Raw genomic sequence first — 24,503 nt, 5'->3', positions numbered from 1 at the left:
AACCGACATGGACTACGTTTCCCAGCATGCTCTGAGGCAACCATCAGACGTGAGTGGTGGCCCTAGGTCTGTAGGAACTACATTTCCCAGCATGCACCGAGGCAGTTCTCGGACTTCCCTACACCGACGCTCTTTAAAGGGAGGCGCCTAAAAGGGGCGGGGCGTAGGACCACGCCCACGTCGGGACTTGGAATGCTGATAGTCTGGTGCGCGCGCAGAGGGTGGGTCTGGCTGTCGCTGTTTTCTTTGCAGACCTTGAGGAAGGTAAGTGCGGGCTCATGTATATTTCTCCCCTGCTCTTCTTTCTTAAGGGCTGTGGTGGCGCAGTGGTTAAATGCCTGGACTGCAGCTGCTCACTCACAAAGCGCAAGGTTGGGAGTTCAATCCCAGGCAGGGGCTCAGGGTGTTAACTCAGGCTTCCATTCTTGCGAGGTTGCTAAAATGAGTAAGTTCTTGGGGGCAATTAGCTTACACTTTGTAAACTGCTTAGGCAATAAGCAGCATTGCCATTGCTTGATTATACTTCTTTAACACCAGGGAGGAAAAAAGTTTCACGAAAGCAAAGATAGAATCATCCATGTAGTCGTGGCACTGCAGAGTTAATCCGGTTTGATGCCACTTTAGCTGCCAGGGCACCATCTTATGCCACTCTGGGATCTGTAGTTTGCTGTGGCACCAGAGCTCCCTTAACAGAGAAGGGTGAATATCCCACAAAACTACAGATCCCCAAATCCCACAGCACTGGCAGTTACAGTGGCTCTCTCTGGCAGAGAGCTCTGACGCCACAAGAAACTACAAAGCCCAGGATTCCATAGCACTGAGCCATGGCAGTTAAAGTGATGTCAGAGTGGGTTATTTCTGCAGTGTGGATGCAGCCTACAGAAGCTTGCACCTGGATATCAGTCAGTCTTGGGGTCGTGTGAGCCTGGCAGCCTTATAATAATAATAATAATTTGTTTTATTTATATACCGCTATTCCAAAGATCATAGCGGTGAACAGCAAGTAAGCTAATTAGCAAGTAAGCTAATTTGCCCCCAACAGTCTGGGTACTCATTTTAGCGACCTCGGAAGGATGCAAGCCTGAGTCGAGCTTGGGCCCTTTTGCTGGTCTTGAACTCGCAACCTTGTGGTTGTGAGTGAATGGCTGCAGTTACAGGCATTTAACCACTGCGCCACCAAGGCTCCTTGCGGCATAAGCTCTCTGCAGGCAGATGCATCAGGATCCTGACAGTGGATCGAGGCAGTCACAGATCAGTCAGATGGCATGGGTTGGAGAGAGCAGATGTTTTGCCAGCTGTGGAAAACCTTTGCCTCTGAAAGGCCCTCTCCTGCAGATCAGTATGAAAGGCACTGCAAGGGTTACTAGCGTCTTTCCGTTCCTTCTCACTAGCAGAGCCCTCTCCCTTAGGAAAAAAGGGCGTCTGTGGATTGTTTTAGGGTGAAGTCACTTATGGTGCTAAAGAAGGGGGTTTTGCCTTACAGTCTGCAAGTGTAAAGATACACATTACCTTACTATGGTATACATCCAGTCCATAAGTAGCACTTCCTCACTTTCTGTCCGCCATCAATATGACTCTGTTAGAGTTGTCAGGGCCATTTCTTCCACTCTCAGGGTGAATAGAAAGAAAGAATAGAAAGAACCTTCTATCTACACTATTACAAAGTGCAAAGTGTTGGTTGTTACCTTTAATGTCCTACCTGGTTTGGGTCCAGGTTACCTATAGGAACGCCTCCTCCTCTTGTATAATGCACCCCCTACGCTCAGGTCCTCGGGGGAACATGTGCTTCATCCAGCCAGGACTACATTGACAATGTCACCCAGAGAACTTTTTATTGCCCCCCATCCCTAAACAGTGGAAGCCTTCAAGTCGTTTCAGGCTAATGGTGACCCTAAGGCGATCCTATCATGGCATTTTCTTAGCAAGGTTTATTCAGAGGAACTTTGCCATTGCCTTCCCTGAGGCTGAGAGCGTGGGACTCACCCAGGGGCACCCAGTGGGTTTCATGGCAGAGCAGGGAATCGAACCCCATGCCATGCTGGCTCTTCATCTGTGAAACGCTGGAGTGTGTGCATTAGTTGGCTGCCAGCATGGTATAGTGAGTGGTTTCATGGCCATACGGGGAATCAAACCCTGGTCTCCACAGTCCAGCACTCAAACCACTAGGCCACACTGGCTCTCCAGCAGCTAAATTTGCTGTCTGACTTTTAAAAGAGTATTAAAGACCTATCTCTTTTGTTGTTGTTACTGTCCCATGCTTGACCTTTAGGGATTATGCCATTTGCTGCAGCAAACAAGTATTCCTCAAATTTGAAAACCAGCCATGATTTCAGTTATTCAGCAAAGTTTGGCTCAACTGGGCGAACTAATTAAAAAGAAATATAGCTTTGTTTGCATCCTAAAAAAGATGATTTGATCAGGGCATCATCCACAGATCAAATCTCATGCAGATCTCTTGTGGTGAGGGGCTTAGTTTGTGCTAGTGCTTTAAAAAGCAGTGTGCAAAAACAGCAGCTTTTGGTTGCTGGAAATTATATGGAATAGGTTGTGTCAAAACTTATTTGGGGGTTTAGGGCTATATTAATTTCACTTTCATATTGAAGTTTTTTGTAGAGGCCTGTTAACAAACTTCTTAGCTAGTAAAGAACTAGTAACCTACTTCAGTTTGGTCATTGGTTGTCTCTTTGTTTTTATGCTGGAGGAGAATAGTTGTGACTCAACAAACCAAAAAAGCATGCTTCCTACTAACTATCTTCAGGTATTCATTTACTTGTACAAGGCAAATTTTAACTTTGATCTTCTCTTAAGTTCTGCTCAAAAGAAGACGTTAGCTAGAGAGTAGTAGATTCGTCCTGCGCACAGGTTCGTTGTACAGTGCCATGGGAAGCAAGTGTGCTGGCTCCAAAACATGTTGCTATAGGCAACTCTAGAAAATATTTGGGAGTAGACACACCCTTGGCTATGTTTAAGCAGAGACAACACAAACACTGCTGCCTCTTCTTAATACGGTCTTTAGATTGCATTATTTAGCATTGTCTTTTCAGGAGCAGCTTTTGTAACTGATGTGGAGTCATAGTAAATGTTTAATTCAAACATCCTATGCTCCTTTAGTTCTGTCTTAGCCTTTTGACTGCCCCCACATCATGTATTAGCCCACCACTCTGTTCTCGCTGTATTTTTATTGTGTTTTTAATAGATATTTTAACTGTAACTTGTTTAATCCTGTTTTAAGGGGGGGAATCTGGGACATAATTTTGTAAATGTGGATTCTAATGTGTTGTGAGCTGCTTTGATTGTCTTGTCACAGAAAAGCGGGATATAAATAAAAGTTTTATTTTATTTATTATTATTTTAAATGCTTCCAGTCTTATTTATGTCTCTGGCCCTCAAACCTTTTATTGTGAAGACAGTGGATCATTTCACATATAATTTTGTGGCTGAAGGGGATGTGCATACCTCCCACTCTGGACATAAGGTATTGTGTAAGCTACATAAGTCTAGATCTGAACTGAGACATAGGCCCGTTCCGCACAGGCAGAAAGTACGTGTGCAGCACGTACTAGGGTTAGAAAGGGGCTCCCCTAACCCTAGTACGCACTGAGCGCGTACAAAATGGCAGCGCCCGTTCTACATGGGCGCCGCCATTTTGACGTAGCGGACGCTTAGCAGACGCACGTCTCGGTGCCATTATGACACCACAAGTGCGCCATTGGCGCCTTGCGGCTTCATAAGGGTGCCGCAAGAAGAAGCTGCATTTTGCAGCTTTTTGTTGCGCGGAGGAGTCGCGCAGTTTGGCTGCTGGGGCTCCTCCGCGCAGCAAATGACAGCACTGGCAGACCACCCTTTTTGGGAAGTCTGTAAAGCACCATAGATTTGAAGTGTGCATTGTTTCCACACAGCCCATTTGTGAAGGGAAGACTTGTTCCTTTATGTGTACAGGCTAAAGTACTGGGTACTTGGCTTATACAATGCCATGTATTCTGTGTGAAACGTACATAACCCATACTTCTGCTGTTGCCCTGTGGCCAATTGAAGGTGTGGATTGGAAAAGTGCTTGAAATTAAGCAATTTGTAAACTGTAGCCTTTGTCCATTAAATCATATTACAGTAGTTTTCCCCCTGAAAAATTGTCTTCCCTTCTTTTTATGCAATCTCCTTAGGGCCACAGATGTGCTACGTGATCCTTTTTGTTGATAAACCTTACTTAAAAAATAGGGTTGGGCATATTTCAGTCTTATGGGATCTACTTCATGTGATCTTTTGGGCAGGGATGGGAAACTTTTGCATGCTGCACATTTTGGACTTCAACTCCTGGAAGTCCAGGCAGCATGGCCAACCCTGCGGGGAGCTGTAGTTAGCAAAAATTGTAGGGTTAGAGATCCTTATCCCTTAAAGCCTAGGGAATGAATCATTTTCTTGCTATTAAACAATTGAAAGGCAGAATCACCCAGAATGGTATTGGGAGGTCCTGTCTTTGTTGCTGACAACTCTTTGGCTGATGCCAGGCTGCCAGTTTGTGGCTGTCTATTTATGTATTGGATTTATATCCTACCTTTCCCCCAGAATGGGGTTGAATGAAGGTGGCTTACAATAATTTAAAAAGGATAAAACTAAAATGTTAATTGCAGAAGTTTAAAAAGTAATTAAATAATGCTAATATTTATTTACTATTTGTTTCTTTCTTTATTTGTTTATTTTAAAGTATGTTTTAAATTTGTCAATTGTTTAATTATTTTAGAGGACAGTGAGATATTGGGATTGGGGATTGTACAATTTTAATTTGAAAGCCTCCCCGGTTGTCTCTGACAGAGAGGTGGCATATAAATAAAAATTTTATTTATTTAATATTAAAACAGATATTAAAAACACAGCATAGTTAAAATAATTTTAAAAGGTAAAAAAAATTAAAGCATTAAAACAGCACACAATACTAAATTTTGCTTTAGAATATGCCTGGAGCTCTTGCCAGAGGTATAGTATTTCCATGTTCTTTTTCTTTCTGTTTAACAGCTTTACCATGGGTAGCAAGAAGGAGCACATTAAAATCACAAGTGAGCCCAAGCCTGGCTTTCTGGAGCGCCTCAGTGAGACGTCTGGGGGAATGCTCATTGGTCTTGCCACGTTCGCACTGTCTTTCTACATCCTTTTTACCAATGAGGTAAGTAAGGATTGGGGGGGGGGGATGGTAAGATACTGGGGCTGCTTTTCATCTGCTTCAGGATTATCAAACAGTATGGCCTATGAGGGAATCTTCAGTATGGCCATTGGCTTCGCTATTACACTTTACACCATTTGGTCATTTTTAAGACAAAGAAGGTATGAAGGCAAATTTTTTGCAGTGGGTGGGTCCCTTTCCTGCCATTTGAAGCACTTCATGTGTCTAAGGAGATGTTCCTGCAATGAGGAAATAATGAATAAAACTGTCTTGGTTAACTTACAGACGGTTCTATACTTAGGTCTGGAGAAGATGTGGGAGAGCCTTGAAGGCTGCATTTGGCCCCAAGGCCAGAAGTTGCCCCCCTCTGCATAGATTGAACAGTGGAGAGCAGGGCTGGAGAGTAGGAGTAAAGAGTAAGAGGTTTTTACAGGAGCAGGAGTAGGAATAAGGAGTAACAAAATATATTTGTTACTTCTTATTCCTGTTATTATATTGTACAGGCAAAGATAGGGTTGCCATAAGTCTGGACCTCCAAACTGGGACAAATGTAGGACAAATGTAGGGCAATATTTTCAAATGTAGGACACATTTTATAAAAATGGAGGACACGCGAAAAAATTATAACTTTTTTTAAAAAATGTTAATCTAAATGCATGTTTCTTAGGCATGATCAAAATGGAGGACATTTTGGCATTATTCCTAGACAGATGGCAGAAATGTACTTCCCTTTCTGGTCACCCCCCCTCCCCCATTCCAAAACACACGCGAAGCACATTTGGGCATTTGCAAACTGACTCAAACAGCTAGCTCTTTGCATGCTAATAATAATAATAATAATAATAATAATAATCATGGAAGGTCCCTTTGCAAACTGACTCACACAGCTAGGTCTTTGCATAATAACAACAACAATAATGATGATGATGATGATAATCATGTTAGGTCCCTTTGCAAACTGACTCACACAGCTAGCTCTTTGCATGCTAATAATAATAATATTGATAATCATGGAAGGTCCCTTTGCAAACTGATTCACACTCACACAGCTAGGCCTTTGGATGATGATGATGATGATGATGATGATGATAAACGTGGAAGGTCCCTTTGCAAACTGATTCACACTCACACAGCTAGCCAAAAACGTCCCCCCCTGCCCAGAGGCCTACTTTTGGTCCTCTCCTCTCCCTTTGGCTGCTGCAGCTGCCGCTTTTGTTGCTGCGGCGGGGGCAGCCCGGTGCCCTCCTCCGCCCGCCGCCTCAGTCCTTCGCCGCTCACCGGCCCAGGAAGTAAACAGAGGAGAGCTCCTCCTCTTTAACCTGGGCGGCCAATGGGGGCAGAGAGCTGGAACAGCCCCACCCCCTGCCAGCAGTCATAGACTCCTGAAGCAGGGGGCGGGCTGTTTCGCTATTGGCCAGCCTGCCAGCTAATAGTAGGTGCTCCTCCAGCGCGCCCGGGAAAATTAAATACTGGGAGTGTGGGCGCGCTGGAGCACCTACTGAACTGCGGTGGCGGCGGCGGCCAGAGGAGCAGCCACAGGCAGGCCACCACACAGCGACAGCTGCATTGGTGGTGGCGGCAGTGGCGGCCACAAGAGCGGCCAAAGGCGCTGCCATAGCGGCACAATAAAAAAGCCCGGGGGCGGGGGGCAAACCGTACCGTGACCGTGCAGACGGTCCAAAAGCGGGAAATTCCCACCCCCCGCCGGGTTATAGCAACCCTAGGCAAAGACCAAAAACAATTTTGTTATATTGCACCTGGGAAGGGACTGGGAGGCAAAGAGAGACACTTACACACATACACACGTGCCAGCCTTGCAAAGCAACTGGGGCTTTTCCCCAAGGCTGTGGAGTAGGAGTAAGGAGTAAAGGAGTAAGACATTTTTACAGGAGTAGGAGTAATGTTAAGAAAAAAATACCTTACTCCAGAGTAGGACAAGCCCCAAATCACCACTATTCCCCAGCCCTGGTTGCAGCACACTTTGACAGTTCCCTTTTGGAACAGTCTTTCTCCTCTGCCCTTATTGTGCTTGTCTACCTGGAAGTATAGATGGTGGCAGGCACTTGAGGTATATAGAAAATTGATGCTCATCAAAAACAGATTTCATTATATCTTCCTTTCTTTCCTTTCTTTTGGTGGATGCAGCCTGTGAACATCTGTGCAATAGCAACTTTGGTGTTGCACCCCAATGTACATCCATGACTTTAAAAGGAAATAAAAATGTTCCCCATTTAAAAGACTTTTAGGAATGATGAGGTTTTTGGAGAGGGGACTTCTGCAGGACCCAGGCAAGTCCTTAATGGCTACATGCTCAAGAGGGATGGCTGGGGAGGAGGGGGGATGATCTGTGGATTTTTAAAATGAAGAAAGACTTAAAACAAAACAAAAATTACTTTTCCATTTACTTTTACCTTTAATTTACATTATTAACTAATAAATCCCATCTCCAAATACTTGGCTATTTAGTATCTGGAAAGATTAATTTTATTATTAATAAATAAAATTTCACCCCATTCATTATCAACAAATAAAATCTCCAGCACCTGTACTTGGTTAATCTGTACTTGAAAAGATTAACTGTAGCAAATAAAATTCCATTCCACTCCTTATTAACAAACAAAATCCCCCAATCTGATTGGTTGTTATTAACATTTACATTTAAATGTACTTAATTTGACTTTAAGAGGATATTGACTCATGCAGTATTCAATATTATTTTTGTATTTAATTTATATCTGGACTTTGCCCCATGATCTAAGACAAGAATTGTTCCTAAAGCAGTTTTCCCTGACTTGATACCTTCCAGATCTCTTGTAGAGTTGCAACTATCCATGATTACATTGAACTTTCTCAACCAGTGGGGAATTAATTGGTCATCCTTCTAGCTCTATCGTCCTTCTGCCCATAACTTTTAGTTCAGGAAGCACTTGTGTCAAAAAGTAGAACTGACTCTGCTTTTTTTACAGTAGCAGACCTTGTAGCTTCACTTCCTCCAGCTTGCTTTCATAGAATAGCCTCATTGGTTGATCAAAACCGAGCAAATGAGTCATCATCAGTGCTATGCATTGCTGCTTGCAGATCATTTAATTTGCTTCTGTGATCATGGTCTATAAATAATGCTTCGAAATATTTCTCAGCTGGGATGCCTGTTATAAACGTTAGAGAAGAAAGAGTGGCAGCTGAAGCATCTGTAAATGTATGTCAGGCAAGTTGACCAGTGTTGCCACTTCACTGCCTTCAGTTATGGCTCCCATCTGTGTGCTGCACTTGACAATTACCAGTGGTCTTCTATCTAAGCCTCATATTGTGTATTAACAGCTGGATTATGAAGGCTAACAGCTGAAAGAAACAATTTTTGCAAGTAGTTTAGGGAACTAGACTAAGCCTCAAAACAATTTAGAGCCCTGAATTATTCATAAGTGTTTCCCATTAGTACTAATGTACCAGTTGGGTTGAGCCTTCAGAACTTAACACAGACTTTCAATACTTAGCAACTTTATTTTGGCATCTGATTTCACTAGGGATGTTCATACCTCCCTCTAATCCAAGTCCTGATCCAGTTTATAGCTCAGTTCATCTAGACCTGCAAGTACAGATCTGGATCATGATTTGGGAACCTAGCTTGCCATTCCTTCCTTTCACTTGTATTGTGACATCTAAATGGCTATTGCTTTGCTCATCTGGATGAAAATTTGAAGCATGGGAGAGTCTAATCAGGGACTACCTCTGCCAGATTACAAGCAGTATTAGGCGTTTTTATTAAGGAACTTTAAAGTTCCATTTTAATCTCTACGTTTAAATGTATCGAAGGTGTCAGTTGTGTCTGTTTTCAATGTGTTCTGCTTATATTCACAAACAAGGCTATGATGCTCTGTCTGTCTTGACTGATAATGTTAATCCAGGATTCCAACCATTTGTTTGAGTGACCAAGTTTTTCAATAAGCAAAAAGATCCCAGAATAATGAGGCAAGAATATAGACCCTTCCCACATAGAATGAGTGTAAGTAGGAGGGCTCCAGTAAGTCCAAGCAAATATGCAAAACTTGAATAGTGCAAGTCTTTTTAAAAGCTGTTTCCTAAAAAGTAGTTTCTTTAATATATACATGCTGCCCTTCACTCCATACCAAAAGTCTCCCTAAGGTTATTTTTTTTAAAAATTCCAAAACGGTGGAAAATTAACCTAAGAAGAAGAGGGTGGGGAAGTCTCCAAAGTATATGTGCATGCATGCAGCTCCAGGACATTTAAGTAAAGCCTTAGGGGGGGGAAAAAGGAAAATTTCACAAATACATGCATAGAAAGAATGAGGGAGTGAATTATTCACCTTCCTAAGATAAGAACAAATACTACACGTACAAAGAACTCTTCTTGAGTTGATCTCTTCAGTCTCTTCCTACTACCTATTTCTGAGTAAACCTTAAGTAACAGGGGAAATTGTAAAATGAGGGAAAATAGAACTTTGGTGACATCACAAACAAATCTTCCCTACAAACACTATACTTGGAAAGGTCAGGAAATAATAATGAAATTCTTGGCATGGATTGGGAGCTGGAGTTTTCAGTCCAACTCCACTACAGTCCCTCCACATCACTCCTCAGCATGTTAGTCCACTCCGTCCCACACTGAAGGAGCAGAAGCACAGTCTGTACAGTCCTCAATTTTCACATCTCAAAAAAAGTGATGGTGGGGAATCCTTTCAAATCAGGCCTGGGAAACATACATAATTTCATTTACCTTTATGAAGAATGAATATAAAGAATCCCAGATCAGCTTCCTATCACTGTTTAGTTATGGGTGGCCTTTAGGATGTCACTTTACCTATTCTTTTAAAAAAGTAACCGTCAAGCTCTGATACAGAATGTTTTAACTCCAGTTACCATTATCCATAGTTAGTCTGGCCAGTGGTGAGGTGTGGTGGGAGTGGTGGTTAGCTAGTGTCTGGAGGTCCAAAGTGTCCCCATCCCTGCACAAATGTCTCACATGGAATGTAATTCATAAATGATTTCAAGATGTTTTACTGCTTTTATCAGCAATGTTAAATTACTTAAATATGAGAGAGCAGAGGTACTCCTATCTTCTTCTCAGTTACAGAGCTTGAAGTAATTCTCATCCTAGAAGGCGTTTTCATGCAGTGACTTTAGCCTGATTTTTCACAGATTTGTTTTTGCCTCTTTCCACCCAATTTGACTGCCTGTAGGGACGAGCTTTGAAGACAGCTTCTTCTCTAGAAGAAGGGCTTTCTCTAGTGGTTCCTCTTGACAACATCCAGAATGTATTGGAAGAGAATGAAAGGAAACTGGTGCACCTATCTGGCCCCCTTCGGACCTCAAAGGTAAATACAGTGGATTGATTAATTAGATGATTATTTGCTTTATTTATATCATGCCTTTTCCCTCTCAAAACTGGGACTCGGGGCTGTTTGCAAATTAAAATGATTACAATATCATTAAAAGCATACAAAAAGTTCAACATTAAAACAGGATTAAACTCTTAAAATATTAAGACATTTAAAAAAAAAATGAAATAGTTCAATTTTTTAAAAATATAGGACCTCTTTCCTTAAGAATTCTCAGTTTCAGAAGCCTGTTGGCATAAAGAAATCTTTGCTTGCCAATGGAAGGACAGCCAGGAATGGGTCATTCCCTCCCTAGAAACGGGTTCCAGAGCCTAGAATCAGTCATTGAGACCTGTAAGGCAATGTTGTCACTGGGATAAACTTAGTTCTTCCTGCCATAAAAAAATAAAAAATGTGTCCCACTGTTTCTTTCATATGTGGATTTACTTTTTAAAAAGCTTACACTTCCTTATTTCATCCCATCCACACTATGTGTGGATAATTGAAAATAAGCACTTGTAACTCGGATCAAAGGTTTACCAGAGCATTTGGGACTGGCCATGTTGGTCTTCGTATCTGTTCATTGAATTTGCCCCTCCCCCCCATTCCCTCGGTGACTTCAGCCATAAAATACCTGTGAATTATGGTGCATGCTATTCTGTTTTTCTGGCCCTCTAAATGCTTTATGGTGCACACTCAGAGGAGGTTAATTTCTCAAAACAAATAGTCTGCTACCAAAGCCAATGAATAAGTCTTGTAAATATCTGTACTGACTGAGAGTTGAGGAGAAGGCTCCAAAACATGTTGTAGTGGACTACTCACACCTTGGTGTATTTCACACTGGTGGTAAAAGCAGGTTCTGGATTAACCTTTCCCACACAGTCAGTGTTGGAGAAATGTAGCTTTTGGCTAAGGACATTCTGGGTAAGAAATGTACAATCTGTGGCCCTCCATGTGTTGCTGTGCTGCAGCTCACTACATCCCTGACCAGCCTAGCCATTGATGAGGGATGATGGAATTTGGCAACGCAGCAGCGTTGGGAGCGGCCACAAGTTGGCCATCTTATTCTAGGGGGATGATGCCATTGTATCTTTTCAGTAAATGACATGTTGAGGCTTTGGTATGGCCCCCTACTCGATTCAAACATAGTAGCCTGAGGCCCAAATTAAATTTTAGAGAACTATTTGAGTGAGGTGGGGTGTCACATTTGATTTATTGATTTATTTTATTTCAGTTCTATGCTTTCATTTGAGTGGTGCATGGGACCCAAACCACCACCATATTTTCTCTTACTGCCACTACCTAAAGCTGAGGAGAAGCATTTCAGTCCTTGAAGTGAGGAACCCATGACAAAGCTGGGAATCTACCAAAAATACATTTTAGAAAAGGGTCTGTGGCCTTCTGGGGAACACCAATACAGAAAAGGGTCCTGTATTTTTTAACCTATTTTTAATCCTAAGTCCCCCCTACCTCACCTGAAGTTCATCGTCCATAGTCGGATGTATATCAAACTAACATATATAACATAGCATGAGTTGTGACGTTTAGGCAATAGAATCTGCCATCTTGTAAAGTCTTTATTTCACCATGGTTCTTTGTTGAACAGATTTGAACCATATCAGAGTCTTGCCAAACAATGATAATGTCATCATATAGAATCCAGGCAAAGTTGCTTATTGACTGATTTTCCCCCCATGCTTGTCATCTGTTCTTGTTGTGAAAGTGTTTGCTTTAGTTACCATTACTATCTGGGACTAGTGCTAACGTGTCCTAGGACTTCTGCAGGGCTCCAGGAGACCAGACTATGAACCATCTAGAGTTGGGGAACATTGCTTGTCAGATCTTTGTAGTCGGCTATAAAAAGAGTTTGAACTATATATCTTGGGGACCATGGTTCTTAACCAACAGGATGTGCATCTAGCAGCTATTCTCATGTATTACAGATTTAAACAATGGTTCTCTCCGTCTTCTTTTTTTTCCTTTACCAAATTCTAGGAAACCTCTGTAAATTTCTTATTACCTACAAATCTGAACTTTCTTTGCATTTCCTAGCCTTTGTATGATCCCAGCTATGGACTTTCTATCCGGGCTGTCAAACTCAAGCGCCAAGTGGAGATGTATCAGTGGGTAGAGTATGAAGATTCCAGGTAAGATGTACCCATTAATCTTTTTCTTTGCCATATATTGTGTAAGTGTGCTTGGCAGTTAGGGTGCAGGGACTTATTTTAGAGAATCCAATTAAAGATTAAAAGGAAGCATTATATTTATGCTTATTATAGTCTTTTCCTTCAATTGATTTCAACAAGCTGTGTTTGGGATCTGTAAAAATGATTTTGTTTCGTTGAAATCTTCTCTTTGTGTATCTGGTTTCCACCCATTCCACAGCTTATGATGATTTCAGGTTATAAGAATACAAAATGATGACTCATTTGGTTATAATTGGCTTCTGGAATGGAAAGTATGATGAACTGAACTGTGTGTGTAATGCAGAGAGGGTTGCATTCGTTGCTATGAATCCAACTTTCTCCCTACCTTGCCCTTCAGCAAGTGATGTACCAAAAGACTACAGCCAAGTGGCATGCTTACTGGTTCAAATTCTTCTCTCATAGCATTTGGAAAGTTACTTTGAAAAAGTAATCAATTGATCATTATAGGAACAAGAGCAGATAAGTAGTTGATTGTAAAGTTATGATTTTTTTTTTTAAAAAAGTAACTAATGTAGTTACCAAAATATTGAATGTTACAAGCTTTCTGGCCTATGATACAAAACACATGCTTTTTCCATCTGTCTTGCTGTTGCCTCAACATCCACCACAGACAATGATTCAGTAACTGAGCCATATGTATTCATCCTCCACTATGAGGTCCCACCTCCATAACAACTGAAGTAACTGTAAATGCTATAGTTATACTGAAAATAAGTGATCTATCATTAAATTACCCTTCATGACATTAAGTCAGGTAGTTAGACCTTGTTTATTGAAAGAAGAAGTAATTAAAAGTATTTAGTAGTGGTAACAATATAAGTTCCATTCTCTCACAACAAATCTAAACCAGTTTTACTGACTATCCTGCCCAGATGGGTGAATTCATTTTTCTCCAGCTCTTTCTTTCCACACAGATTTCATATAAATAGTACCTTTGCTGTAACCTCTTCTGAGCTTGAAAGTTTTACTTTTTGAAATACAACTTCTGGTATTCCCATGTTAGCACAGTTAGTGGTCATGCTGGCTCTGGGTTTTGGTTTTTTTGGGGGGGGAGGGAGGGGGAGTTGTAGTGTAAAAACAAAAATCTTTCCAAGCTCTGTTTCTGCTAAGAATGGACATCACCCATTTAAACACAGTTACCTCTAATCTCATAAAAACAAAAGGGTTAGCTGGTGTTATGTATTCAATACATTCATCGGATTACTTAAAATATTATATAGTCGTTATGTACTAATAGTTCTATGGTTTATAAATAATAAAATTTTGTGAAATATGGACTTCTCACAGGTTGTACTTTGCTAGATTTTCATTGTTTGTTTTGCTTTCCTCCTACAGGGAATACGAAGAAGATGGTGAAATGAAGAAAGAAACCAGATATTCATATAGTAAGTTATGTAGTAAAAACTTCTTCTACTAGAATTGATACCAACTCTCATTCTCTGCATCCAGATGATTGCATGATAGGCAGAAATTCAACACAATTGCTCTCACACCCTTTCCCTAGCTTTAAGCCAGGGAAAGCCACACTGTGTTGTGATTATGAGAGCAGCCTCTGTTGGCTTTTCACCTGTCATGTGACTATTGAAGGACACAGAACCATCAGCAAGTAGATGGCAACTATACCTTAGAGTCCAAAATTTAAAAAATGGTTTGGGGGCATATTTATGCAGCGTTGGTATTCTGCACAGTCTTTATGAAACTCACACTTGGAATTAATGGGATTATCCTGTTTGATTGGCAACATTTTAAAAGTATGCATTGTTTATATTAGCTTGTCCCATCATAACCTCCTCAGCTGTCAATAATTTGTTTGGTTCCAATCCCCCACCTGTATGACTATATTCCAAAGATACTCTTTTGGCATAAGTACCCCTTGATAGTTGTGTTGTGTGTGTGTGTGTGTGTGTGTGTGTGTGTATACATATGTTCATAATTAGCAGGAATTGAGAGGCTAAATGAGGATTTCCTCAAAGCAGGGATGGAAACCTGTGGCCCTCCAGATGTTGCTATACTTCAGCTCACATGGTTTCTCTTTATTGACTGGGACTGGGCTGGCTGAATGGTAGTTCACCAACATCTGGAGTGCTGCAGAATTCCCACCCAGCCTAGATGATCCCCACCATTCTGTGGTTTCTGGAATGCTTTCCAAGCCTGAATGTCTTTCTCTATACATTGTCTTGCTTCCCATTTAGATACAGAATGGAAATCAGAAGTTGTGAACAGCAGAAATTTTGACCGAGAAATTGGTCATAAAAATCCCAGGTATGTCTCATATTTCCACTTCCCACAAAAACACCCCCCACAGTAGTTGGGATGGTGTTGGAATGAATTCTGGCTCTTCCAGCTCTGTTTATATATTTCTGAACATCTCACAGAAAGATTATTTCTTGTTTAACTTAATCCTGAACAGATACTGGTAGCTATTCTGGAATCCAAATAGGATGGCACTGTGAATCATTTAGCTTGGCTTTCCAAATGTTTTAGACTACAACTCCTATTTTCCTTTAATTTTGTTCCCTTATTTCCTATGTTTGGTTATGTAAACAGTGGTTTGTGGAAGCTCAAGCCACAAACATTTGGAGAGCCAAAGGTTCCTTGCCTCCAGCTCAATAAATATGTTTCTGTATACTGTATATACTTGACTAGAAGTCATCCTCATATTGGGGGCAGGTTTTGGGGCCAAATTGTGGATTTTGATATGACCTGTGGATAAGTTGAGGGTAAAATGTAGGGGCATGTAACAAAGTATATAAAGGAGGAAGCAGACTTATAAAATTCCAACAGACATAATGGTTTGTGCTCACCCTAGAGGGTGGATGGATGAGGAGGGAACTATGATAAATAGGGGCTGTGCAACATTTGGGGGAGATGACCTCGCACAGGCAGGGCTGAAAAAATACACACATCTCAAAAAGGATGCTAAGGCAAAGCAAAGAAAGTGGAAATTACATTAGGAGTTATTATAGCCTTTAATTTTAATGTGATAACTTTGCCTGATTCTAATCTAGAAAAGCTGACAAACAAACACAGATATCTTATTCATATCCTTCAAAGCCCAGTTCTTCTTCTTTGAGGGGAAGATAGTAGAAGGGCTCTGTGCTTCTTTTAGATGCTCTCAGGAATGAACTAATCTCTTGCATTTTGCCACTCTATTCAGAGAAGGGGATGGTTCCCTTTTTGTTTAAAATGCAGTAGTTACATTGAGCTGTAGATAAAACAACCTAGGTTTTTTGGCTTAATTTTTTGACTAAAATTTCTAGACTTATATACAGTGCACCCTTGCCTTACATGGGGATCTGTCCCGGACCCTGCTGCATAAGGCACATTCTGCGGTATGCCATGGACGCACGTGCCATTCCCTCTTCATTGCAAGGCTTTCAGCATAAGCTGAAAGCCACGTATAGTGCACCCGCATATGATGCAGGAACACTGTACAGGTATATACTGTAGTTTTGTGCATGCCAGTTGATTTATTTGGGAGTACAAGTACACTCCTTTGCCTTGATATATGGTTATAATTGTACAGCAGCACATGTTGTGGTGGGGTTCACCTGGCCATTTTCTTCCATGCAGTAACATGGCTGTTGAGTCTTTCACTGCGGTTGCTTCTGATGTCCAACTGGGGACATTCTTTCTCTCCAAAGGTAAGTAGTTTGATTTGCTTCAACTATGTTATATTTAAATATATATTTTAGTCCATCCCATAGCTGGGAACCTTTGGAAAAAGCATTTAAGGAAATGTCTAACTTCAGCAATCTCAGTTTCCAGTTCTGTTTTTTGAACCCTTGCAAAGCAGAGACTACACAAGATAAAACCAGCATGTCCATGTGAGTTGCTGCAATTAAATATTTTATAACAATGTTCAGAGTAGAGGTAATGCCCTGTTCTTTCCTAGGTCTCATTGAAAAAATTGATAACTTCAAACAAATGAGCTTGTCCAAATTGGAAGATCCTCATGCTGATGTGATCCGCTCAGGGGACTACTTCTTTCACAGTGACAATCCACGACGCCCAGAAGTAAGACAAGAGTTATTTGTTATATTTATGTCCCCTGCTTTCTTCCACTGAGCTCAAAGCAGAGGATGTTTTTTTCCTCCTCTCCTCTTAGCATGTGAGGTATGTCAGGTTGAAGAAGAATGTCAGGTCCACCATCACTCAGTGAGGTTCATGTTGTTGTTGTGGACTCCCAAGTCATTTCTGACTTATGGTTACCCTAATGTGAACCTATCATGGGGTTTTATTGGCAAGATTTCTTCAGAGGGGATTTGCCTTTGCCTTTGAGGCTAAGGGAGTGTGACTTGCTGAAATTTACCCAGTGGGTTTCAATGACTGAGAAGGGATTTGAATTCTGGTCTCCAGAGTCATAGTCCAACACTCACATCACTGCATTATGCTGGCTCCCTTGAATTTCATGATTCAGCGAGAACTTCAAATTCTCAAGCTCCAGGAGAAGAACAATGAATTTTAAAAATGCAGAAACCTGTTTTCTCTCTCCTACTACCAACAGCTGCTGTTTATATCAAATTATTATATTTATCTATCTTACACTCTTGCTACCTAGCTACATAATGCAGCTTGCAGCAGATGGAATAACTCATTGTTTGTAGGACCTGCAATGTGCTGAGATCAGAGTCTGTGATTTGCATGAACTATAATGACTCTCAGGAATTAAATTCGTAATATATTATTAGCATGAATGCAAAGAATGTTGAAAATCTACATTTAAAACCTCTTTTGGAAAGCCTCTGTTACCAACAGCTTTACTGTCACTTTCAGGTGGGAGACCTTCGGGTTTCATTCTTCTATGCAGGTTTGAGTGGAGGCTCATCCCACCTTGGTCCAGCAGATGTGGTAAATATTTTGACTCCTCCCCATGTAAAGAAATCTCCTCTCTCAATGTAACATTCAAAAGGATTTTTTTTAAAAAAAAACTCTTTATTTTTTCACTCTGCAATTCTTTAGGTGACAGTAATAGCTCGTCAGCAAGGGGACCAGTTGGTTTCATACCGGACTAAATCGGGGGATATCTTGCACATTCTCTATCCTGATGAACTCTCTCCTGAGGTAAGAGTTAATCATCAGTACAGAGGAGGAGGGTGGAACTAGTCTGGGGCTTCCCCACCCCAACTGCAAATAAGATATCTAGTATGGTATGATAGTAAGATAAGTAAGATATGATGAAAAATATAATTTAGATTCCTCTCCAGTAATCCCAAAATATCTCTCTTCAAGGGAGGACACTTGCCCTTTAACAACTAGGATGGGCAACCTCTGAAAGTTGTAAAGGATCAAGGCAGCCTGTCCTCTGCTGTGTCCTTGCTGTGAGTTTGCCAGAACTGTGCCAAATTCAGGTGGCACCTCAGTGGCAAAACCCTGAAATGTCCTTCTGGGAATGAAGGGGACTTTTGTTCCTTTGTAACTCAAGGAGAAATTAAATGACCTGGCCTGGTGAATCAAAGATCCACTTTTAGGGAAAGAAATGTATTTCTGTCTGTCCACCCTGACAGACTATGGTCCTGCTTTAAAAGGAAGTGTATGAACCTCATGCCCCTTGTTTTCAAAGAAATAAAAAAAGGGAAGAGTAATATTGCAGTGCTACTCAGTTAGGTGGTCTAGCAAAACATTTGGATACAGTCTTCCAAGGGTTGCAAAAATACCCCTCCACAAACACACACACACACAACCTATCTATGGCTGCTGCTTGATTTTCAGCATTTTATTCTTCTGAATTGAAATTAGAATTGATGTCCTCCTCACTTCATAGGAATAACATGCTATGAGCACTATGTCCAGTGAAATGCCTCCTCTGGGTATCTTTAAAAAGAGTCTGGACAGCTAGCTGCTGGAGATCCTTTAGCTTGAGATCATGCACTGAGCAGAGGATTGAATTTAATGGCCCATGAGGCCATGGTTTTGTGAAGGTGTTGGAAAAACAGTTTGATAGTTCATGTTTAAAAAAATTCTGAGCTTTATTAATTTGTCAGAATTGTATTTTAGAACAATTTTTTTAAAAAAATCCTGTGATTATATACTGTCAAAAATGGAGTATTCTTATTAGAAATGAATAAATCTTTTCAAAAAAGTTTTATTTCACAGAAATAACAAGGTGTATCTTTAGCAGATGCGATAACACTGATATCTCTCTGTGTAGCTAGCAGTAGCCAGATGACAATATACTTTATGTGAGTGAACAGCATGATTGCATACAAAGGTGATTTCACACTTTGCTTCCAAAGCCCATTGACGTAGCATAGCAATGTAGATCAGTTTGAGGTAGAGGAATGGTGTTTCATGATACAGTATGTCATAAAATCTGAAGATCAAATATGGCTGTATTTTTCCAAGCTTTCACAATTTTGGTGGGCTTCAACCTACTTTGAATTTTATAAGGAGTATTAAAAAACTGTGTGTGTTTGTTTATGTATAGATAATAAGGTTGTATTCAGAAATACTAAGCTGTGACTTAATGCTCTGTGAATGAGCATCAGTCTTCTGCACTTTGTCTACAACAGCCTCTTCTGTCAGTTCATCTCAGCTTCTTCTTATGTCCAAAGTGAGATAAAGTTTGGTTAATTTAGCTATGGCTTGTCTAGGAAACTTTAAACAATTGCTTATCATTTAAGCTTGTTGCTATTTATTGCTGAAGGGCCTATAAGGAAGCACAGTGAATAAGGACTGAAAATACACACACACACACACACACACACTTTTCTTCTCCCCATCCCCCATTCAAATGAAAGTAGAGTGAGACTTTGGTATCCACAGGAGAACTATTCTAGACCACCACCACCACCCCTGCAGATACCAAAAACCATGAGACCTGAAGTCCCGTTGTCCCTAATGACACCACAGCTTAAATCCATGGATGGCAAGCCCTTGAATAACAAGGCGCCATTGTATTGGCTTATTAAAAAGAATTTCAGAACACTGTCATGTAGTCAGAAGCATACAAAGAAGGGAAAATATTGGATACTGATAGGATAGTTAGGTATGTGTTTGGATTTGCTGATTAAACACTGAACACATTTCAGGAAGTGTTCCAGAAAGAACATGAGAGTAACAACATGAAGACCTGGGGTCTACGTGCAGCTGGATGGATGGCTATGTTTGTTGGCATCAGCCTTATGACCAGGATTTTTTACACTCTGGGTAAGTTTGCTGATGGCAACTTGGCTTGATTTATAAATAGGGCTTTAAACAAAATCTTAATTCCAAGTGATATAGGTACTAGAGAATGATGCATTTTAAACTGTTATTCTAAAGATAGTTAGCTTCTATCTCTATAATTATTGTAAATTCTGGTATAATACAACCTAATGTTCCCATTCACATTCTTTCCATAACCCTTTCTGTTGATAGTTCAGGGGGAAGATCTAAGGAAGATTTTTCATTGAACTGGACACTCTTACTTTAGATGCATAACAAAATCCGAAAACAGTGATAAAGTTATTGGACCAACTCAGAAGCATAAAATACATAAGCCTTCAAAGCTTCACTGGCTTCTTCATCAGGGTGTGTGTGTGTTTTGTGTGTCTTTAAGTCATTTCTGACTTCTGTCAACTCTAAGACAATCATGGGGTTTTCTAGGCAAGATTTGTTCAGAGGAGGTTTGTCATTGCCTTCCCCTGAGGCTGAAAGCATGTGACCTGCGCAAGGTCACCCAGTGGATTTCATGGCCAAGTGGAGAACTGAACCCTGGTCTCCAGCATCATAGTTCAACACTGAAACCACTATGTCATGCTGGCTGTAAAGATATTAAAAATCATACTGGAGAAAAATGCAGATAATGTTAGAGAATTTTTCTCCTGTATGATATTTAACCTCTTTGCCTGATGAAGAAGCCAGTAAAGTTTTAAAAGCTTGTGTAGTGTATTTTATGCTTTGGAATTGGCACAATAAAGGTATCACTACTTGTGGATTTTGTTGTATTTTGTTGCAGAGCTAATCAAGGATCTTTGCTTAAACTCTTACAAAGGGAATGGAAGCCATGATACACACAGTACATTATGTTTATTTTTGCATTTTGTAATCTTGTTTTTTTCTGCAGAATCTTTTTTGAAGCCCTACCTCAAAGCACCTGCTTTAGGAAAAAAGGTAGAGTGTGGACCTCCAAATTCTGTTGGACCTCAGTGCTCAGAATTCCTTGTCCTTGGCTTTGCTGGTTAAGCCTGTTGGGAGTTGCAGTCTCAGCAAAATCTGGAGTCCAGAGTGGCCTATATCTGGCTTAGTTTCTTCCAACGCTTCTCATCCTTTTTGTTTTTTCATGTGGATCAATAAGTTTTATCAGCTATGTTTCCAGAATTAATGGAATTCTTTTTTACATTTGCATTTCAGCTTTTCCTCTGAGGTAGGGAAAGAAAGTATGTGGTCTTCCAGATCTTGTTAGACTCCTCCTCCTATCATCCCTTGCCAGTTCAGCTCATAGTGAGGAATAATGAAAGCTGGAGTCCAACAGTCTCTGGAATACTACCTATTCCCTATCCACACTCTGAGTTCAGATAAAAGTGTTTTAAAACTTTCCTTCACAGCAAGAACAACTCTGTGAGGTAGGATCAGCAAAGAAATGATGACTATCATAACTTTGGTGAACTTCCTGTTCAAGCAAAAACTTGAACTTTGGTCTCCATATTCTGATTTCAGCATTCTTAAGACTTACGGTTTTTTCAGTACTCCAGTTTGTCTAAGAAAGGAGTAGATGAAAGCATGATTCTGTACTGATGTAGTGGGCTGAAATATGGAGAAGAAGACTAGTGAAATTAGTGTGTGCTGGATTATGAAAGCTTCATTCATGGAGTAGATGTAAAGCACAGTTTAGCAGGGTTATGTATTTTGTTGATTTCTTCAAGAATTTACTAATGTTCCATTTCTTGTCTAATTATTCTCCCCACTACAGTGGATTGGTTCCCAGTGATCCGAGAGCTGGTTAGCATTGGCCTGAAGGCATTTGCCTTTTGTTTAGCCACATCTCTCTCCCTGCTGACCATTTCCGTGGGCTGGCTCTTCTACCGGCCCCTCTGGGCAGTACTGATCGGACTGCTGGCTGCTGTTCCCATTGTGATTGCACGGTCCCGGATTCCACCAAAGAAGCAGCAGTGACAATGTGGAAAACGTGCCTGAATTTCTTCAGAAGTTTGACATGAATAGAATGTCAATCATATTTGAAGCAATTAAAACCACATGTGTTCAAACACAATCTTTGACATTGCCATACAGATGCTAGACACCAAAGAGTTCCATCATGGACCTGTATGTAAAGTATTTGTTCACTTTTTAAAAATTATGTAATCATTTGGAGGAATACAACTGTCCCAGCCTATCTTTTCGACATCCCGAGTGATAATGATAGAGTGAAAATTATAGAATGTGTGCTTAGAATTAAGTATGTATTAAATGAATCTTCCTTTGTAACTTGCTTAAAGAATTGCTGCAGAGAAAGTCAAGTGGTACAGGGCCTTGATGTGGACCAAGGGAGAATTTGAAACTGGCATATAAACTGTTGTTACTTTATTCTGCCTTTTCTTTGCATATCTCTTCTATCAGTGTTTTTATATTTTACATACATGCAGTGGTTTGGGTTTTTTGTCCAATCCACATTTTGTTTGTTCTTGGTGTTCTCTTTTGTTGTGAATTTAAGTTCTCTGAACTTACTTCAGCATTGGCCGAGTCAAGGTGTTTATAAATCCATTTTCTTTTGCTGTTAGCGCTGGGTTTGAAACTTGTATTTCAGTCTGAATGGAGCATGGAGGTGGATCCTGGTTCCAAGCCCTCTGCCCACACACCTTTTTAGAAATAATATTGTATTTGTGATAAAATGATTTTTCATATGGAAAATTGTTTCCCAGAATACCTTTAATGCTTAATCCTCTTGTTTCAGTTAGGAAAATGGGTCTATGGTTGGAATTCTGTTGGGACATTAATCTAGCATAACTTCAAAGAGCACTAGTGCTTCTACTTGTATATACTTATGTAAGGAAGTATACAGTAACCACTCATACAAGCACTGTCCTATTCACTTGCACACAACAGCCTGCTGTAAGGCACTGGAGACCACAATGACCATCTGTAATAGCCTCTATAAGTAGGCCATTGGGTTTGAACAGGACTTTGACCTGAAAAGCTAATTGAGGACTAGAAGTGTGTGGCCCCTCCAGATGTTGTCAGAGTGTAACTTCCAGCAGCATGGTTAGAGACGCAAGAATCATGAAGGATGAAATCTAACAATATCTAGTAGACCATACAGTTTGTGATAGTCATTCCCCTGTTTCATAACAGAGATGGCCTCTTCTACCAGCAGGCAGAAGAAGGCCATTTGTCATGAAACAGGGGAATGACTTTTACAGAAAGCTACTTGGTCAAGTCCAACTCTCCTGTCCTCAGAGGGTGGCGATGGCAGACATTTTCTGAAGAAACTTGCAAAGGAAACCCTGTGATAGGGTCGCTATAAGTTGGAAACTACTTGAAGGCACACAAGAGCAACAACAACGAACAGTTCACAAGCCATAACTGCTAGCAATAATAATTTATCTAATGCTGATGGAGACATTTATGTTAATGTACTACTTCTAAATGACCACCTTTACAGTAAAGTCTCATGTAGCCCACTGCAGTTGAGAAAAAGTAGCTACAGTGTGTTAAACCCCAAATCTCTACCAAGCTCTATTCTGCCCATGTTATTAGGAGATCATCAATCATATTGTTCATGAATTCCCAAGAGTAATTACTGGATGAGAATCCAGCTTTTGCAAACTAGATGAAAGTTCTAACATGGAGCTAATCTTGTTCTGTTCTTGGAGGTCAAATGGCTATTTGGTCTGGTGGCCACTTCTTGAATAGGGAGATCTCAGTATTTCACCAAAGTCTAGATAAAAATTGAGTGGTACTGTCTTGCTGTTTTAAGATGCTATGGTGCTACTGTTCAACATTTTATTACATCTGCTGTATGATATCTATGAGTACAGATATAAGTTTTATGCCTGGTTTTACATTAAGTGATAACCATTGTTTGTATACTTTCCTTTAGCAACCTTTGACATTGTTTTTTATGGGTGGAAGTGCCAGACTTTTATATTCTGTGAATAAACCTTCATAAGTGAGGATGGATTTATTCTTTTCATTGATTCTTTAAGTATCCTTAATACTGAACACTGGTTTAAAAATTGAGTCACATTCTTGGCTTTAGCACACTGTCTTTGGAGAGGCAGGAAGAAATCAAGTTTGTGCAATATTCTGTAAATTCCAGTAGCAGCCACAAAACTGCTTTGAGTTGTGCATGTGTGACTGGTCTCCAAGAGGTGGGACAAGTCCAGGATAGTAGCATAACAACTACACTATGTGGGTGCTACCTAAGCTGCCTGCAAGCCACTGCAATGAACATCTTTCTGAACCACCAAGCAGTTTCAGAGACCAGAACATCCAAGAGAGAGCTTCCTTATTCATAAGCATTACTATCTGGAAACTGGGTACAGTACTTTGGGACAGGAGCGAGTCATGGGTTTCTTCCGTATTAACTCAGGCTGCTGATGTTGCGTCAACCCTGTGGATAAAAGCTATGTGGCAGTATGGACACATCTTCATAGGGATGTTGTGCAAATACAATACCTTGAATAAAGATCCATGCTGTTATTGGCACATGTCTTCTCTTCCTGTACAAGTATTCCAAACAATCATGTTTAGAGTTTTTCTAGCCAATTTATCATCTGAGTACTTAACAAACCAAGGTACTCAAAAGCTTTATCACCTGCCAGAAAATGCACTCAACTGGCACAACCTTCAGGAGCTCTATGCCATATTGGTGTGGTAAAGTTTCAC

General features: G+C 40.6%; 1 protein-coding gene across 1 annotated transcript; it reads left to right on the top strand.

The window, feature by feature from the left end:
* On the top strand, positions 1 to 23,795 carry TMEM43 (transmembrane protein 43). The gene is made up of 12 exons (XM_089521028.1): positions 1 to 264; positions 5,011 to 5,158; positions 10,351 to 10,485; positions 12,541 to 12,635; positions 14,031 to 14,080; positions 14,888 to 14,957; positions 16,269 to 16,339; positions 16,591 to 16,712; positions 17,472 to 17,546; positions 17,658 to 17,759; positions 19,727 to 19,844; positions 21,589 to 23,795. The coding sequence occupies exons 2-12, from the start codon at positions 5,018 to 5,020 to the stop codon at positions 21,789 to 21,791; spliced, it is 1,182 nt and encodes a 393-aa protein (XP_089377154.1). The 5' UTR covers positions 1 to 264; positions 5,011 to 5,017; the 3' UTR covers positions 21,792 to 23,795.
* The last annotated feature ends 708 nt before the right edge of the window (positions 23,796 to 24,503 follow it).

Source organism: Sceloporus occidentalis, unplaced genomic scaffold, assembly GCF_023333645.1.
Source record: "Sceloporus occidentalis isolate IW3139 unplaced genomic scaffold, rSceOcc1.0.p SCAF_1, whole genome shotgun sequence".
In the NCBI taxonomy this organism is placed as follows: domain Eukaryota; kingdom Metazoa; phylum Chordata; class Lepidosauria; order Squamata; family Phrynosomatidae; genus Sceloporus; species Sceloporus occidentalis.
This window is presented reverse-complemented; position numbering and strand designations above follow the sequence as displayed.

Bases quoted from the DNA above. Each gene is read 5' to 3' on its own strand.
- TMEM43 (XM_089521028.1), top strand. From the start codon at position 5,018: ATGGGTAGCAAGAAGGAGCACATTAAAATCACAAGTGAGCCCAAGCCT. The intron at 12,636-14,030 runs GTAAGATGTACC...TTCCTCCTACAG, and splicing joins GTAGAGTATGAAGATTCCAG to GGAATACGAAGAAGATGGTG. The intron at 14,958-16,268 runs GTATGTCTCATA...TCTTCCATGCAG, and splicing joins ATTGGTCATAAAAATCCCAG to TAACATGGCTGTTGAGTCTT.